Source organism: Ahaetulla prasina, chromosome 5 (assembly GCF_028640845.1).
Source record: "Ahaetulla prasina isolate Xishuangbanna chromosome 5, ASM2864084v1, whole genome shotgun sequence".
Classification (NCBI taxonomy): Eukaryota; Metazoa; Chordata; class Lepidosauria; order Squamata; family Colubridae; genus Ahaetulla; species Ahaetulla prasina.
This window is the reverse complement of record NC_080543.1, coordinates 103,078,295-103,095,242: the sequence shown is the minus strand read 5'-3', so window position 1 is coordinate 103,095,242 and position 16,948 is coordinate 103,078,295. Positions and strand designations below refer to the sequence as shown.

The following is a 16,948-nucleotide window of genomic DNA, read 5'->3' as shown; positions in this document are numbered from 1 at the left end:
TATGTTTTGGATCACTATCCTGTTGCAGAACTCATGACCTGTGATTGAGACAAAAGTTTTCTAAGATTAGGCATTATGTTTCACTCCAGAATGCCTCAACAATCTTCTGTTCTCTCCCAATTTAAATTGTCCTTCTGTATAATCTGGGGTTAGTTTTCCTCTAGTGGCCATGTCCAGTAAAATTGGCTACTTTATTTTTTATTCTTTACAAGAATTTATTAAGTCACACATCATAAGGAAAATGTTTGCTGTATGGACTATGAAATAAGGTTGGATACCATTTACTTACGTCAGTTTCAACTTACTTCATGGCAAATTGGGATTGTTTAGAGAAAAGTGGACGTGTGCCAATGTTTTTTTTTACCACATCTGCATCAGCCTCCCTTATGAAAAGTTTCATATGTTCTGAAGCAGAAGTGGAATCCATATTACATGTATTGTTAAATGCCCATGGTACACACAAAGGTAGACAGATTTCATAATACCAGTTGTCAGAAAATGAATTCATTCTTAGGATCACTTTTTGAGTATTGTTCACCTTTATGTAATCAATTTCCATGTAACTCCAGAAAAGTTGCAAAATGTCTTTCAGGAGCTATAGTCTACAGAGGTCATTTGGTATCCTCCTCCCCAAACTTTTTTAGATTTCTCCATAACTTTTTTATATATTTTATTTTTAAAACAAATTTATATAGTTGCCAAATGCATACACTGACGCTGGGTAGTGTTTTACTACTTCTGGCTCCTGTAATTTTTTGTAGTACTTAATATTCTTTATATTACAAGGACTGTAAATTAATTTTACAACCCCTTTGATAAACAGCTATTTTCAGCCTCTATTTAAGAGTTTCCGTACATATGTGAAGGTTGTGTTTTTTGTTTTTTTTTGCTAAACACACACACATACCACACACACAAACACACACAAAATCATCATCACCATCACCATCATTATCCTATCTATTGTCTATCCATTTCAGGATTAAGGCCTCTTCTGCATGTTTCCAACCAATATGGTCTTGAGCTTTCTTTTGCCAATTGGGCCCACAATACTTTTTATCAAGTATAATCCATTTTATGACTACTTTGATGCACCTGCCATCAGTTCTTCTTGCTATGTGACCAGTCCATTCCATTTCAATTCTTTGATGATATCATATACTTCCATTTGTTCTCTAATCCATGTGTAGGTCCTTCTATCTTGTCTTGTGATTTGGAGCATGTATCTTTCCATGGCTCTTTGTCACTCAAAGCTTTTGTATCGATTATGAGGTTAGTGTTCATGCTTTACTGAATATGCTAGAAGAGGTAGCACACATACTGATTGAGATCTGTTGGCCAAGGTATATGTAGTGGTCTAAATGTAGTTCTTTTACAGATATAATTTTTTTCTTTCTTTGGTGAATTTATTAAATATAACCTGGCTCTTTTTCAGGTTTATTTTTAAGCCAAATAATTCTGCTTTATGTAGCTCTTTGAAAGTTTTCTGGGTCTTGTGAGAAGAGAACAACATCATCTGCAAATCTTAAATTATTTAAATAGGGGGCATTGATTTTTATTCCACTTTTTGCCCAGTCTGGTCTGTGAAATACTTCTTCAAGGCAGGCCGAAAAAAGGATAAGTGATACTGTATCACCTTGTCATATACTTCACTCTATGCTGATTTCCACTGATTTCCTGATCATTAAAGTGATCTCTGTGTGTGGGTGTGTGTTGTAAACTTTATATAAGTGTGTTGTAAAATTTATAATAACAAATCACTGTTTTCATTGACATATCTTTATATTTTGAACTTTTACATATAAATGTCAGTTATGTATAGTATATACTTTTTTTAAAAAAATCCAAACAGGATCTCAGCAAAAGCCCTAAAACCATGAAAAAACTGTTGCCTAAGCGAAAACCAGAACGGAAACCATCAGAAGAAGAATTTGCTCTGAGAAAAAGTAAGTATACTTTGGACAGATGAGAGAGAAAACTGTAGTGATTTTTTGTGCACTATGCATCATGGTAATCTAACACATGAATTATTTGTTTTATTAAGTCCTGTAATATGGCTGTATATCCCATTTTCTATCTGTAATTCCATTTCCTATAGATCTTGTTATGTCATAGGAAATGGGATATACAGCCATATCACAGAACTTAATAAAACAAATAATTCAAATGTATTAGATTACATTACATTACATTACATTACATTACATTACATTACATTACATTACATTACATTAGATTGATCTTGTTATGTCCAAATAGCTTTATTTGCTATTATAGGAATATATTTAGATATAGAATATCTAAAATACCTAATACTCCATTTATTGTCTTCTTCTCCCTCTATGTAGCATGCCTTTTCATGAAATTGTTGCTAACAAATGAGAAAGATTAATTCCGTTTTATAGGGAATAATAATTATTATTAATTAGCTAGGCATAACATTAAAAAGATCCTTAGATGTTAAACTCCAATAAATTTACTAGTATTGACTAGTAAAAAGTAAAATTTGCTGGACAAATTTTAAAATTACTTAATTCAGGATTAGTTTAATAAAACAGCTATATTTTTATAGCCAGAAAGGAGTTATTCTCCGAAACAGGACTGTTTTAATCTAAAAGTTCTTAGGGGAAGTGGGGGGACAATGATCAGTGGTCTGTGGAGAGTTTCAATCATCCAGGTCATGGTTGTCTCAGAGGTGCTTTTTATCTGTATCTTTAGAGTCACCTGAATCAGAGCAGTCCCAAGGATGTTCCACACTCATTTACACTCTGATTCAGGTGACTCTGAGGATACAGATAAAGCCCCAAGTGGCTTCAACTACTCTCAAGAGTGCTAATGAGCAGATGGCTGGAAAGAATATAAATCCTTCCTTTCCCCACCAGTCATTTAGAATTGAAAAAAAGCTTCTTGGTGAGAAGTAAAACATTTTCAAGGGATGGGGGGGTTTCCCCAAGAAAGTCTAGTTGCCTTTTGGAAAAAGCACCTTTGGGAAAAAGGTTCAGTTGTTTAAAACACCAATTAAAACTAAAGAGGGCTAGGGTTAGGTAACATAACTACAGAATTCAGTTCTGTTCCCTCAGCTTTTGAGGAGTACATTAGACTTGTGATATGGGCTCTGGATTTATCACCAGTAGGATTCCAGGAATAATTTACAGTACTATTTACAAATGGTAAGATACTATGTGACTTAGTGTTGAGGTACTTCAGGATAGGTTTTTTTCATCTAATATCAACCTAAGATACACATCCCAAGATGGGATTTGTGTCTGTAATTCCTAGCTTCTATGAAGTTAGGAAGAAGTTAAAGAATGTTTCTTCATCATTGGGCCCACACTATAGAATTTGACTTGTCCCAGTTCCTACAGCTTTTCAGAAGCTGGTTAAGACCACTCTTCCAGAGTGTCCTAAATTTAATTAAGGTGATGTTATCTTAATTTTCTTTTTGTGAAGAATTCTGTTTTTAGATTGTATGCCAATTGTAATTTGACTTCTGCTTATCTTTTACTCTGGATTTTTCAAAATCTTTTATGCATGTGTGATTTGTACTACCAGGAATCTTATAGTTATTATTTAATAAAATAATAGGAATAACCTAGCATATAAAATTTAATATCAAACCCCCCCCCCCAATTTCCTTAATTTATTTTCTGGCTTTATTGAACTATGTGTGCCAGCAGATTGTTAATTCATATCTTAAACAGTTATAAAATGGTTTACTATGTCAAGATATAGAAAGCTACTATTGCCAAATCCAAAATCCTATCATCATCATTAGTGTAATAAGACACTTCAGAAACACCTATGATTACAGGTGCTCCTTGTGATCAGCTGCCCTGTTTAGAAAGCATTCAAAGTTGTGATGGCACTGAAAAAATAACTTTACAACTGATCTTTGCACTTACAACTGTTGCAGCATCCCTGGGGTCATGTGATTTTGGCCCTTTGTTGCCATTGAGCCTTTGCAGCATCCTGCAGTCACATTATCAACATGTGCACATTTCACAGCCAACTTCTGACAAGCAGAGTCAATAGAGAAGCAAGCAGTAAAATTGCAAATTGGGATCACGTGACCTTTCACTTAATGACTGCATCACTATAAATCATTAATCACAGTGTTCATTTTGAGTGTCAGTATCCCGCATAATTGTATTGTTCAATTAATGTCTTTTGGGTATTTCATAGGTACAGCAGCATTAGAAGAAGATGCTCAGATTCTAAAAGTCATTGAAGCTTATTGTACAAGTGCCAAAACACGTCAAACATTAAACTCAAGTAAGTTTTTTTAAAAATATGAATAGAAAAATTATCTTAGCCATCTAGCAGTTGTTTGATAAATTTTGTTTTTACTTTTGTCAGTGGTTTGTATGGTCTGAAAAGTGAGGTGTAAGTGATGAAAATAGTACATAAATAAATTCATTAGGAACTTGAGCAAATGTGCATTTGCACTGATCCTTTGATCTTTTAGAAGTGCTTTGCGATTCCCAGATTTAGCAGTAAGAAATGTACGTGACGGCAACACTGCTATGATGTCTTACTGAATTTCTTGAATAATACATGCTAATGATTTAGTTTTAGAAGTTCATTTTTAGTGCATTCACCATCTCATTAAACCATTCAGTTGTACTTACTGAAAGGTTACTAGGCTTTGTATACTTTTCTAATTAAAAAAATGTTCTTGCAAACATTTTAATACCTAAGGCATAGTTTCTTTTTGGTTTAGAATTGGAGGCATTCTTTACTTGACAGTCAAAAAGGTAGGTATGCATTTTCTTGATCGGCTCACAAGCAACACCATTTTTATTGTGAGACAGCTGAATGAATGCCACTGTCAACATCATGCCTTTCCCTTTGTCCTATGAGCCAGATTTCAGACCATGTTCTTATGCAGTGACAGTGTTTCACAAGCATTTTCTTCTAATCTAGTGTTCTCCAGATTTGTTGAATGAATGTGCAGTATGGTTACTGACACTGCTTTGGCAATGGGAACTGAATCCAGTAAATTTGGAGGACAACAGGTTGGGGAAGGCTTTTCTAGCCTCTCTACTGCATCATGGAATACATTGAGCAGTTTCTTCGGACTGAAAAGAGGTCACTCGCACAGAAAATGAATAGAGCTCCTGATACTGCATGGATAATGTTTCTGCTGAGAATATATGTCTTTTTTTTGCTGTAAAGTGAGAATCATCACTCTGAACAGTTCTGTTCTAATCTAATGCTTATGTATAATAATTATGTTTTCTTAATTTAATAGTAGTAAACATGGATGATAAAGTCATCACAGAAGTTTCCAAACTCAACCCCTAAATATATGTTTACTATAGCAATATTTAAGTAAAGATAGTCTCTTTTGGATGAAAATCATATCTTAGACTTATCCATGTAATGTAAGTGGTTTCCTTTGCCTTCTTACAGGATTTTGCTTTTTCACTTTTAGGATCTTTCCTGATTTTTCATTCAACTGGATATGGCCTTGCTTAGTTTTTCAAAATTGGCCAGGGTTGCTGCTTAGCTAGACACATACAAGTTTTCAAATAGTATAGATGGGGAATAAATCTTGATTGACTGATTCGGTTGTTTTTAATTTATTTAAGCCAAATCTCTCTTATAATAGTCAATATTAAATGCTTGATATGGTTTGATATGGTTTACCTTTTAAATGATGTTTTTTAAAGTTCCGCTTAAACTAAGAATGATAGACCACTATTCTGGGAAATTTCGGCTTACTATGTATGAGCTGAGTCAGTGTTTTCCTGCTGAACATTTCTGAAATGCTTTAATTTTATTATCTAATTTGAAAACTTGGCTTAGATTTTTTTTTACATTCTGTGCAAACTAGAATTTCTAAACTGTTAACTCCTAACGGATAATTATGATTTGTATAAAAAACAGCACAAGGTTCAAGGTTTAATTAATATGCTTAATTGCAGGAAGGCAGCCTTCAAGTTACATAGTTTTGATAACATTGTGGAGGGTCAAGGAGCCCCCTTCGCCCCACTTCCTGCTTGTTGTTTTACCATTACCGTTAGCAATGGTGAACCAGCAATTTGGATCAGGCTCTGTCTTCATTGCATTAGTGAATGCGTTCTTGTGGTTGTGTTTGTAATGTATAAGAAAGGAGGCATAACAGATATATCTCCAATTGTCTTCCAAGGATTCATCTGCCACCAGTGCAGCCTTTTATTCATTTATCTTTATATAGAAGTCCTAACCCTAAGCTTTGTGCTAAACGAACAATTGTTGTTTTATTTATTTGCTTAAGCTAGTAGGAGTAGCCAAGTAAGAGTGAACAACTGTATTAATTAACACATGGCTCATTCATGGTAAGTCAGGGTTCCCCAAAATCTGGCTTACTATGGTTGTTTCTATCAAAAACGGTAATGAGAGATATGATAGAAAAATCCATCTATAGCAAAAATTGTTTTTATTATAGTTATTAATAGTATCTTTTTATTTCTATATTTTTAATATTTTATATATTGAGCAAAGCTGCTATTTTCAGTTACTCAGATACATGCTCAACTTTCACTATGTCTTGGGGACCCAGGTTATTTTAATCTTAAACAAGGCTGCAATGGTGGAGATCCTCTGTTGTAAGTAAAGCATTGCATCTAATCGGACAATCTGCCCGCATGCGTAACCTGTACCTAAGGAATACTCTTCTTGATTTGAATCAGTTTGCACAGTTTTGCCATTAATGAGGAAAGTGGTCGGCAGTTAAGGCTAATTTTTCTTCAGAATAGTCAAAGTTGGTTTGTACAGGAAGAAATCAATATACACACTGATAGGGTTTTTTGTCCAATATATCTCTCTAATGCTTATTTTGGTTTTAGATTTTAGACAATATATATTGTAGACAATAATTTATGTGCTAATATTTGACAGTTAACTGTCACATTCTTTTTTTAAAAAAAATAACGTAAAGCTCTTTTGTGTATCCTGTGAATGGAGTTCGACTTATTAATAATAGGATTAATTATTCTAGAACTACTTTTGCTTTACTGACTTTTTTTTCCCTAGAACCTTAATAAAATACTTTGTATTGTTATGGAACCATAGGCACGCATGATTGGTACTTATTGATATAAAATTATCATTGATTTTATGTCTTCTTGTACGGGCCTTTTTATAATTCTCTTCTAAATCAGACATTATTATTTAATTTGATACTAGCCCTACAATTAACTGAAAGTTATTATGATTCTATAGATGACTGAACTGAGTGGGACAAGATGAATTGATAATGCTTCAAATGGTACAACTGTGCTAAGTTGGTGCTTGTCATTTAAATATATTTTTATATACCAATATGTAGAAGGTGAGAGAAGTCTTATGTGAGCATATTCTTTTTAGTTCATGCAAGTGTGTCCTTACTGAAACACAGAACTAGTGCAAAATGCTTTTTGCTGTTTTCCCTTTTCTATGTATATTTTAGAAGTATACATAGTGCAAGAAATTTCATTGCATACATCAAAAAATTTACTGCTTTCATTTGTGTTTCTCTGCAATGGAAAATGATAATAGCAATTTGTTGCACGGCTTATTTTTTCAAGATTGCTGATTTTGTTTAAACTATTATTTTTAAAATCTACCCCCATACAATTTAACAGAACTTCACAAAAGCAAGTGTATTTTAAGAGATTGGGCATTGTAAATAAATTCATTATGAATCCAGGAGATTAGATCATGTTTCAATGTCCTTTAGTGTCTCTTTACCTCTATGTTCGCATTCTGCCTGTTCCTCAAAGTGCAGATCTGGCAATTCTGCTAGTAGCATCATCCTTTTATCATTTTGGGGGTGCTGCTGGGAAATGCAAATTCAGCATGACAGGGCAAACAATAAGAAGTAGGACAGAAGATACTTTTAAATTTTCATATAAAGAAACATTATTTGGAAAATAACTTGGGAGAGCGGAGATTTGAAGAGAAGTACTAGCAGATGGCTTTCCTTTCCTTTGATCTGTTTCTTGTTTAAATCTCTGTTTTAGCTTGATGACAAAGTTGTATGCAAAAGTTTAGGTAACCTGGTGAAACTGTACAATTTGCTGTATCCCTGAAGGAACAGAAATTGATGCATGTAACTCTCTATTGTAAGAAGTAAATGACATTTTTCTGTGAAATTGAATGTATCTGTACTATTTATGGGTACTTGTTTACTAATTCAGAATGAAAAAAGTGAATATGGCAAATGCAAAACTTGCTACACTCTTCCTGTTAGTTTTCAAATGTGTGTAGTTAGCTAATACTCTCTCTGTTAATGCTTTAATTATCAGGGTTCCTTTCTTCTCACTGTTCCTTACATAACTTCTCTAGCTCAAAAATGTTCTTAAGTCTCTTACATGGATTGCATGTTTGAGATTGACCCAAAGATTTTTACTAAAGACACAGTATAGTATATAAATATTTGTCTTCCTTTCCTGTAACTGCTTCTTGGTTGTTTTGATGTGGATAAATGCATAGATAACCTTGAAGAAGACATGCAGTTAAGGAAAAATAAGATAAAACTGAACTCTGGGAAAGGAGAAAGTTTGGGAAGGAAACTCAACCCTATCTTGAGTCTGCTTGATATAAAAGAGGCAGAAAGTAATTCTGGCTGGATTTCAGGATTATGTCCTTTACAATAATAAGTAGCATCCTAGAATTCCTGCAATGCCTGGTTCTTGACTGGCCTCCCTTTTTGGACTGAAAGTATATTTTGATGCATTGTCTTGCTAACTTATCCAACCTATTTTTACTTATAAAACACTATACAGTGGTACCTTGGTACTCGTTGATATTTTACTCTGAAAGATGCGATGAATACTAAAACTGATTAATACTGAAAAGCCATATGACTTATCACGTGACCCACAATTTCAGATGGAAGAAATAGTGAGTCTTGAGGCACTTGACATCAGCAGGTTCTTCCTTGTGCGTTGACTACTGGGAGAAAAATGAGTGATGGGTCAAGATTTTTGCTTCAAAATTCGTCGAATACAAAATTCAACAAGTTTTGAAGCAATTGAATGCTGAGGTGTCACTGTACATATTACATTACATATTATATTTGGAAGCTGTTATTTCTGCCAAAGGCAGGTTACAAAAAATGTCTGGAAAGACACCCAAACTTCTGTACCTGTTATATTCACTGTTCTATTTTAAATAGCAAATATACATTCAAGATATGTCATTTTTAATTTTGTTCCATGGAGAGTTGTGTCAGCTTTAAGGAGTCATACAGTTTGAGCATGATGCTTAAACCTCTGCATATAACTGGGCCTTTTCACAAGATAAGAATATTCTGTTTCTTTGAACACAATCCACACATAATCTTTCCTGAGTTTCATCTTTTTGATGGGACAAAAGAAATACTTTTGCATGGGGAATATGCCATTCATTGCAATTAAAATTATCATATGGAATATGATTGCACATTCCACTAGTCTCTTATTTTTAAAGAGATGTTACATTTTTTGGATTAAACTGCTTTGATTAGTTCATTGTATATTTCAGATTTTTATGTTAATTATCAATTTGAATCCTGTGCTATGGATCTCCAACACAGGAGATCTTACATAGCATCCTGTAGAGGGCAAGTGTAGCTCAACTCCTTATGATTATGTGGACATACGGTATTCACCCATATAATTGTTTCTGGCAAAAGTAGTGTTGTGCATTGCCTTCTTCTGAGATGATTTTGAATATCTCAGAACCAAAAGCCTAAAGTCCTGCACTATCATGACGATATCCATCCAAGAATAACTAGTTAGTAGGGGCTACCCTATTATTTGTTTTATGAATTGTTTTTAGCTTTCCTGTTCTTTGTTTCTTTCTCTCTTGTAAATCTTCCCTGCACTTCTTGTTTTTGATGTATTTCACTTTGAAAGGAAATAGGGATAGCTAATATTCATATTTTTTCTCCTGAAACAGAATGATCTTTTTCCTTCATTATATGTGGACAATATGTGTCTTCACTGAACAGATAATTTCAGGATTTCCATTGTAGGCCTGTAAGTCTACTATCATGTGAAAAGGCCTTTATATAATTTTGAAAGGATTGGAAAAGCAGTAAGAAAATCCAGTTCCATTAAGCTGAGTAGTAGCTTGTCCTAAATATCACAGTGAATTGTCTGGTTTTGTTTCACCCATGCCCAGCTCCATCTTCTATAGATGTGAAAGAGACATTTAGGGCAGTCTCAAATGGCCCTGTTCACATGTACATCCTATAGAAAGCTGGATTGAGAGCCTAAGGAGAATGAGGCAATACTATGTGGTAAGCTACTTGGTGAGCACGTTTCCCCATGTAACTTACAGTTTTAACTACTGCAAACCTTCTTTGCTGAAGAATTCATATTAGTGTCACTAAAAGGCTGCAACTATATGGATAATGCCTGGGCACAACTATTTTGGACACTGACTGTATATGCAAATTGATCCTAAGTGTCTTATTTCTTTACTTTCACTAAATCAAGCTGATTAGTATTAGTTGCATGCATAAATAGTTGTCAATTTCTCTTGGCATTTTTCAGTTTGAAAATTGTTTCTCTCATATTGGCACATTCTCTTTAAATTAAAAGTTCCTGTACAAGTTAATTTTTTTCTCCCGTGCTTCTGGTCTGGACTATTTCTATAAAAATAAGTACTCATGATAGTAATTTCTGATAGGAATTTTGTGTAAGATGGCAAAATGCTAACAACTCCTAGTCACATATTTCCTTTTTCATAAGGACATTTTTCTAGTCCCCCCTGGGCATTATACCAGATACAGATGTATAAAGAAAGCTATCATCAAAATTGGCTTATAAGGGGAAAATGTACTAAATGTACTAAATATGACTAGGTAGTATTTTTTTTCAATCTGCACATTCTCCAAATGTATTGCATTACCAATGTCTCAAGTTGCAAGTTGGGGAAAGTTCATACCGGCATACTTGAGCAGATTTTTTTCCCTGGAAATATCATCAAGCCCAACTTTAAGAATTGATTCAAAAGACTTTTTAAAAAAATCCTAATGTAATAGTTTCCCCCACTTTAAAAAAAACTTTCATGTTACAGTCATGGTTTCTTAGAATATTAGAAGCAACATGAAAGCAAATGCACATTCTAAGCAAGAGTCCAATTCAGAGAGTTCCCTTTTTTCGTCTATAAATGTATGTGCCAAAAATATTTTGTAGATAAAACCCAACCAAAATAGGGATTTAAAAGATTTGGTGCTTTTTTAACAATATTTTCTCTTTTCCTTTTCTTCCCATCACCTTTTGCTTTTATTTTCATCTGTTTTGGTTGTGGCTTATCCTGTATGTTCTCCTCCTCATCACACCTCTGCCTGTCTCCATCCTCCCTTTCATTTCACCCATACATCCTTAGCATGGCAAGGCACTGACCTGATGCATAATCACGTCTTGGCTGATGATGACCAATCCAGTCTAGATTCCTTGGGTCGTCGCAGTAGCCTTTCTCGTTTGGAGCCTTCCGACCTCTCTGAAGACTCTGACTATGACAGTATATGGACAGCTCATAGTTACAGAATGGGCTCTACATCTCGTAAGAGCTGTTGCTCCTATATCTCTCACCAGAACTAATGCACTTCTGAGCTTTTCTTAACAAATGCTTGTTGTATCACAGCTTGCTTTTCTTAGATGTTTTCTTGAAGTTCTTTGTCTCTTTTAATGTGATATTTTAACAATCTTTTGGAGAAACTTCTGACTTGAGTCACACCTTCTACATTTATGGTATCTTTTTATATTAAGATTCAAATATTGGTATGTAGCTATGAATGGTTTACTTTTTTTAAGATTTCAATATAGCTACAACACTTCTCCCCCCACCCTGATCCTTGCAATATACTGTATACTTGTATCTTGAAACGGTACTTGTGCCATTCACATGAAAATTATTAAGCCTTACAGTGTTTGGGTTTATACATATTTTAAACAAAACAAATAACTTAAGAATAAACTAACCATAGCAGCTAAAAAAACCTCCTACCACAAAGACCAACACTGCCAGAAATGAGAATATCATATTTTGATGTTTGTGATAAATGTCTAAGTTAATTGTTTAAAACAATAAGCAGATTTAGTATATTACTAATTAATACTGCATCATTCTATCTACATTTCTTAAATTTTGGAAGAATCAAAAACTGAACAAGTGAATTAAGCATGGAAAACTTCAGGGCTGCAAAACACTGTTCTGAGAGCAAGTTGAGTTTTGCTATGATTTTTGCAAAGGTAAAGAAATGATACGTTCAAGAAATTGTGCAGCCAGCTCAACATAAAACAATGCACTAGAATCTTTGCAAGTTTCTCTGAGCTGCAATGTTACATTGAACTGTAACTGGCATGTTAAATATAGATTTTATGACATAAGTGTACAATAATAAATCATAGGTATTGTACTACATTGTACTGTATTGTACTACAAGGAGATAGGCTAATTTCTGTCTAAAAATAAGCAAGTTATACATTTCCTTGGGCGGGAAAAGCATCCAGATTTTGGAAGTGCCAAAGTCATATTTCCCTACTGGCAATTTAAGCCCATTCTGTTAAAATTGAACGGTAGGGGTATATTTTCATAGTTTGCTTTGTCATTGAAATGTAAATAAAACTGTATTAATTTCTCTATAAGCACACTTTTAAAAGCCATCCAAATTTCCGTCAGTAATACTCTTGCAAAGTTTTGCAATGTTTTCTGTGTTTAGCTCATTAACAAAAGATCTTAATATTTCATGACAGGTCTGCTGAATAAAATTATTGCCAGAATTCATTTTAGAAAAGAAAGCAGTCTAATAGTATTTCAGTTGGTACAAAAATCTTCAAAGCATTATTTTTCAAGAATGCTGAATTTGTCAAACCACTTTTTCAGTTCAGCAATTTAAGTTACTACTTAAAGAAATTTAATCAAATAGACCAATTGTTGCTGTTTGGTACACCCCAGAGTACCAGTCCTTAGAATGCCACAAATCTTGAACCTGTAAATATGCATACAATTTCTACTGCTTGGAGATTGGATAGTATATTGGTTAATAAAAGCAAGTATTTGAGCTGATATACTGAGAAAGTAAATGTAAAATTATTTGACTTTAATTCTACATAAATCATTTTATGAATACATGTTTTTAAATAAAAGCCTAAGGTAACATATTTACCTGCTAGCCATGAAATAATTGATATTATTTTGTGCTACATTGATGACCTAAATAACTATCACTGCCTCCAAAATGGCTTAATAAAACAGGGAACTGAACCACTGTATAGCCCAAAGGAAGCTAAGAGCAGATTAAGTTACTGTAACCCACAGAGATGAATCAACAATAGCAGTCCTTAGAGGCGTTGGCTTCTGTTCTGCAAAGCTCCAATTAATGTGGCATTACATTATTATGACTCTTCCAGTAGCATTGGGATTAGGGTTCTATTAGGAAATGAGATTCTTAATCCTTTCCATTGGGCCTGGTTTCCTTTTCAAACACAGTATCTTTCCATTACGAACACCTAAAAAGAAGCAACTTGAGTGTGAAAATGACTGGGCAAAGGAGTTAATGGCCTCCCTTGCTGTTTTCCTGCTCAGATGTATCCTTCCTTGCTGCTTTTCATACATACAAAAAGTTAGGAAATTATATGCTTTTGCTGTATAAAATCTAGTTTCTGCTGTGAAGGCACAGTGATATGGGAACGTTTGTGTATTCCATGTGGATGAATGCTTTGTAAGCCTCCTTAACTCTTATATTTTCAAAGTTTAATAAAAGTTTAATAAAGTTCAGTATTATTCATAGTTTTTTTAATTAAAATGAGTTAAAAATATTATATGAATAATACTGAACTATAGGTCAATGCCGTCATTAATCAAAAGTGTTTTGGCTTTGAAAGTATTTTTTTTTACAGTGGGTAAAATCTATTGATTTTATGATGTATTACAAGTTTGAATTACTGTGGTTGCTCTAAAGCTTTGTATTCTTTTTCAGAATGTTTATTCAAAATATTCAAATTCTGATAATTTCCCACAATTAATTCTTACAACAACTGTGAACCATAGGATGGGATCTTTACAATAGTTTTCTTCAGTGTAACTATATTGTTAAAGTTCCCTATTGGTGTTTTTGCTGTTGGAGACTGCTGGCTGTTTTGATGGATTTGAAGTTCTAATGCAAGAGCATTAAAAAAACTTTCTAGTGTTAACATTGTTGTACTGTATTCAGCCCGAATTTTTAGTTATTATTTTTATGGAACCTGTATGATAACACTGAGTACTTTATGTTATGGAATGTATAGTCAGTATTTATAATGAATGAGTTAAGAATTAGAAAGTAAGTGTGAACCGTTGTGGGTCCCTTTCACATGGCTTAAATGGTATTGTCATTCAATTCATATTTACTATAATAATTCTAATTATATTAATTTTGTGTTTTGTATCATCTTGCCAAAATACAATATATTGTGTACATAGTGATATAAAAATATATGTATATATAAAGAGAGAGAGAGAGAGACTTTGCATTTTATTTGTGAATGGAAAAGTAAGTTATAGACGTTTGAAAGCAAATATAGATGTATATCTGAATGTGCATTGTATTGTACATTTGTATTTAACTGTGTGTGGTAGCTTATAACAGCTGACGTGTTTTACTCTTTTTTTAAAGTATTTGTTATGTACATTTTAATACATTTTGTATTTACTAGTTTATGCTTTTATTGAAGTTATTATGCCAAAAAAAAAAAAAAAAGAAATAAGAGAAAAAGCAGACTGGTTTAAAATATTGTTTTGTTAAAATAATCTTTTGAAGGTGGCCAGAATGGAAACCAAAAATAAAATAATTAATTTAGGACCTGAGTATATCTGAGTAGCTGCTTTCTGTATTTTGAGGAATTATTTCATGCTGAAACAGATTTTTTTTTAGATTTCAGACTTTTAGCTTACTGAAAATTGGTTCTTTACAGAATTAATTTCTAATATTATAGAGGAGAATCTCATTGATTTCATTCAGATGCATTAGCAAAACAAGATAAATCTTCCCTGTTCTGCCCCCCCCCCCAACTGCAAAGTGGAAAACTAATTTTTTTTATCATTTTGTCCAAATTATAAAACTAGCTGTGATTAATTTATCCATTTTAGTGAAATCAAGCCTGTTTGATAAACTGATTTTATATTTGCTTCTTTCTTTCTTAAGAGTTAAGATGAATTACAGCTCATCTGTGTTCAGATGACATTGTTGAGTTTGAAAAAGAAAAGATGGGCATGCCCCCAGAGAGAAGCTAGTCTTTTTTGGTTAGTCCAAACAAGTGCATTGAACAAATCATATGGAAGACTTGCACACATTTAATATGGGTCAGTTCTTTGAAGTGTGAGACACTTGTATGGTGTCCAGGGAATATATATTTTCTGACAGTTATTTCAGTAGTTTATTAATGGGGCAAGCAAAACTGCATTCACAGTACAGTTCCAAATGAAAGAGGGAGGATTTGTGCATATGGTAGTGCCAACATGGCATCTCTGAGAAATTGGATTGAGGCATGTTCACAAATGGGCTCTTTAATATTTGTAAGATTATCAGCATGCTACGTAGATTTGTAAAGTAATTGCTGACTATATCGTTGTTCTTAAACTTTTGATTTGTGTAAACCAGGGTAACTGTCCAAGATTCAGATATGCAGACATTCAGTTATCCTGAGGGGTTGGGAACCCCTCTATACTAATACAATTTGCCTTGTTTGTTTTTTATGTGAACATCATCAGTTAGGGATTTATGGTCTGGGTACCATTTTGAAGTATTACTGTTCATTCCTAACGTGAAAAGAATGTAACTTTATCTGAGAAATTATTTTTTAATTATCAAAGTATTAGGAGCTATTATTGTAAATATAGAATTTTAGCAGTGTATATTGTTATGCTGCAATCATTTATATATTTAATTACTAATTATCAAATGACAGTGTTTATGAGTAAGCATGCATATGATCAGGCAGTGAATTTTATTAACTTTTATTGAGTCTATGCCCAGTTTCATTCTTAGTAATAAAGAATATTTGGTAATCTTGTTTGCCTTAAAATGGTCTCTAATATATATGCTTAGTTACATGGATTTTGATAGTTATTTTCACAAGAAAATTTTCATTGCTAAAAATTGAAGATGGTTGATTAGAAGGTGAAACAACCACTGTAAGTAGAATAAAATGAATAAAAAATCAATTGTGCAAATAGATGCTTAAAATATTTTTTGTTAAGATGTAGATCTCAAAATTTAATTTCTACAATTAGTTTTTATAGTCACCTTAAAAAAGTAAGTTTATATATTGAACATTTGACATTGAAAGTGTCTGAGAATTAAATATCACAACTTTCGTCTTAATTTTTTTTACTCATGTTAAAGGTGACTATTTCTTACAAGAAACCTCTTCACCTGTAGTTTGATACTATTCCCAGTGCACCCTCAATTTCCAAAAACATCTGAGGGTGGGAGTTTCAGGGAAGACAGGGAAGGCTGTAATCAATGAAAGTAAGCTTTGCCTGCCAGCAAACACAGGGAATTAATTATTTAATCAGGAATGTTTAAACTGGATTTGAAAGTTGAGAGGTAGATTGTCAACTTACCTCATCAACTTATAGGAACAGGATGGTGCACATGGATAAATAAAAAGTATGAGGTCTTAGTATATTTAGTTTGGGAACTCCCAGAATAATTCCTTTACTAGTACATGTAATAATGCAAACTAGTAATAAATGATCCTGCTTTTCAATTAGCACTATATAGCCTTAATTCTCTTTGTAGCTACATGGGGTAGCTTATACAGCCTATTTGTTTATTTGATTTAGAAGTACATCTCATCTTTTGTTCAGAAGTACAAGGCACAGCATACATAGTATTTCTTTTACTTTTTTCCCCACAACAACCATTTCATGGCATAGATAGGGTGATTGGCAGAGATTGGTCCAAAGTCATGTTGATTTTGGTGAAAAATCATTACCAGATCATCTT

General features: G+C 33.2%; 1 protein-coding gene across 6 annotated transcripts in view; it reads left to right on the top strand.

The window, feature by feature from the left end:
• ARHGEF7 (Rho guanine nucleotide exchange factor 7) overlaps nucleotides 1-16,948 on the top strand; it is a 102,124-nt gene that overhangs the window by 71,090 nt on the left and 14,086 nt on the right. For 2 of the 6 annotated variants that reach the window (XR_009155351.1, XM_058185323.1), the window contains exons 17-19: nucleotides 1,853-1,946; nucleotides 4,183-4,272; nucleotides 4,721-4,754. Coding sequence is in view for 4 of the 6 variants with exons in the window: in XM_058185323.1 (XP_058041306.1) it covers nucleotides 1,853-1,946; nucleotides 4,183-4,272; nucleotides 4,721-4,743 (207 nt within the window). In the remaining 2 variants the exon portion in view is untranslated. Of the gene's footprint in view, nucleotides 1-1,852; nucleotides 1,947-4,182; nucleotides 4,273-4,720; nucleotides 4,755-4,923; nucleotides 11,521-16,948 lie in introns of those variants that run through there. The other 4 variants (XR_009155350.1, XM_058185322.1, XM_058185324.1 and 1 more) reach the window with 3 other exon arrangements.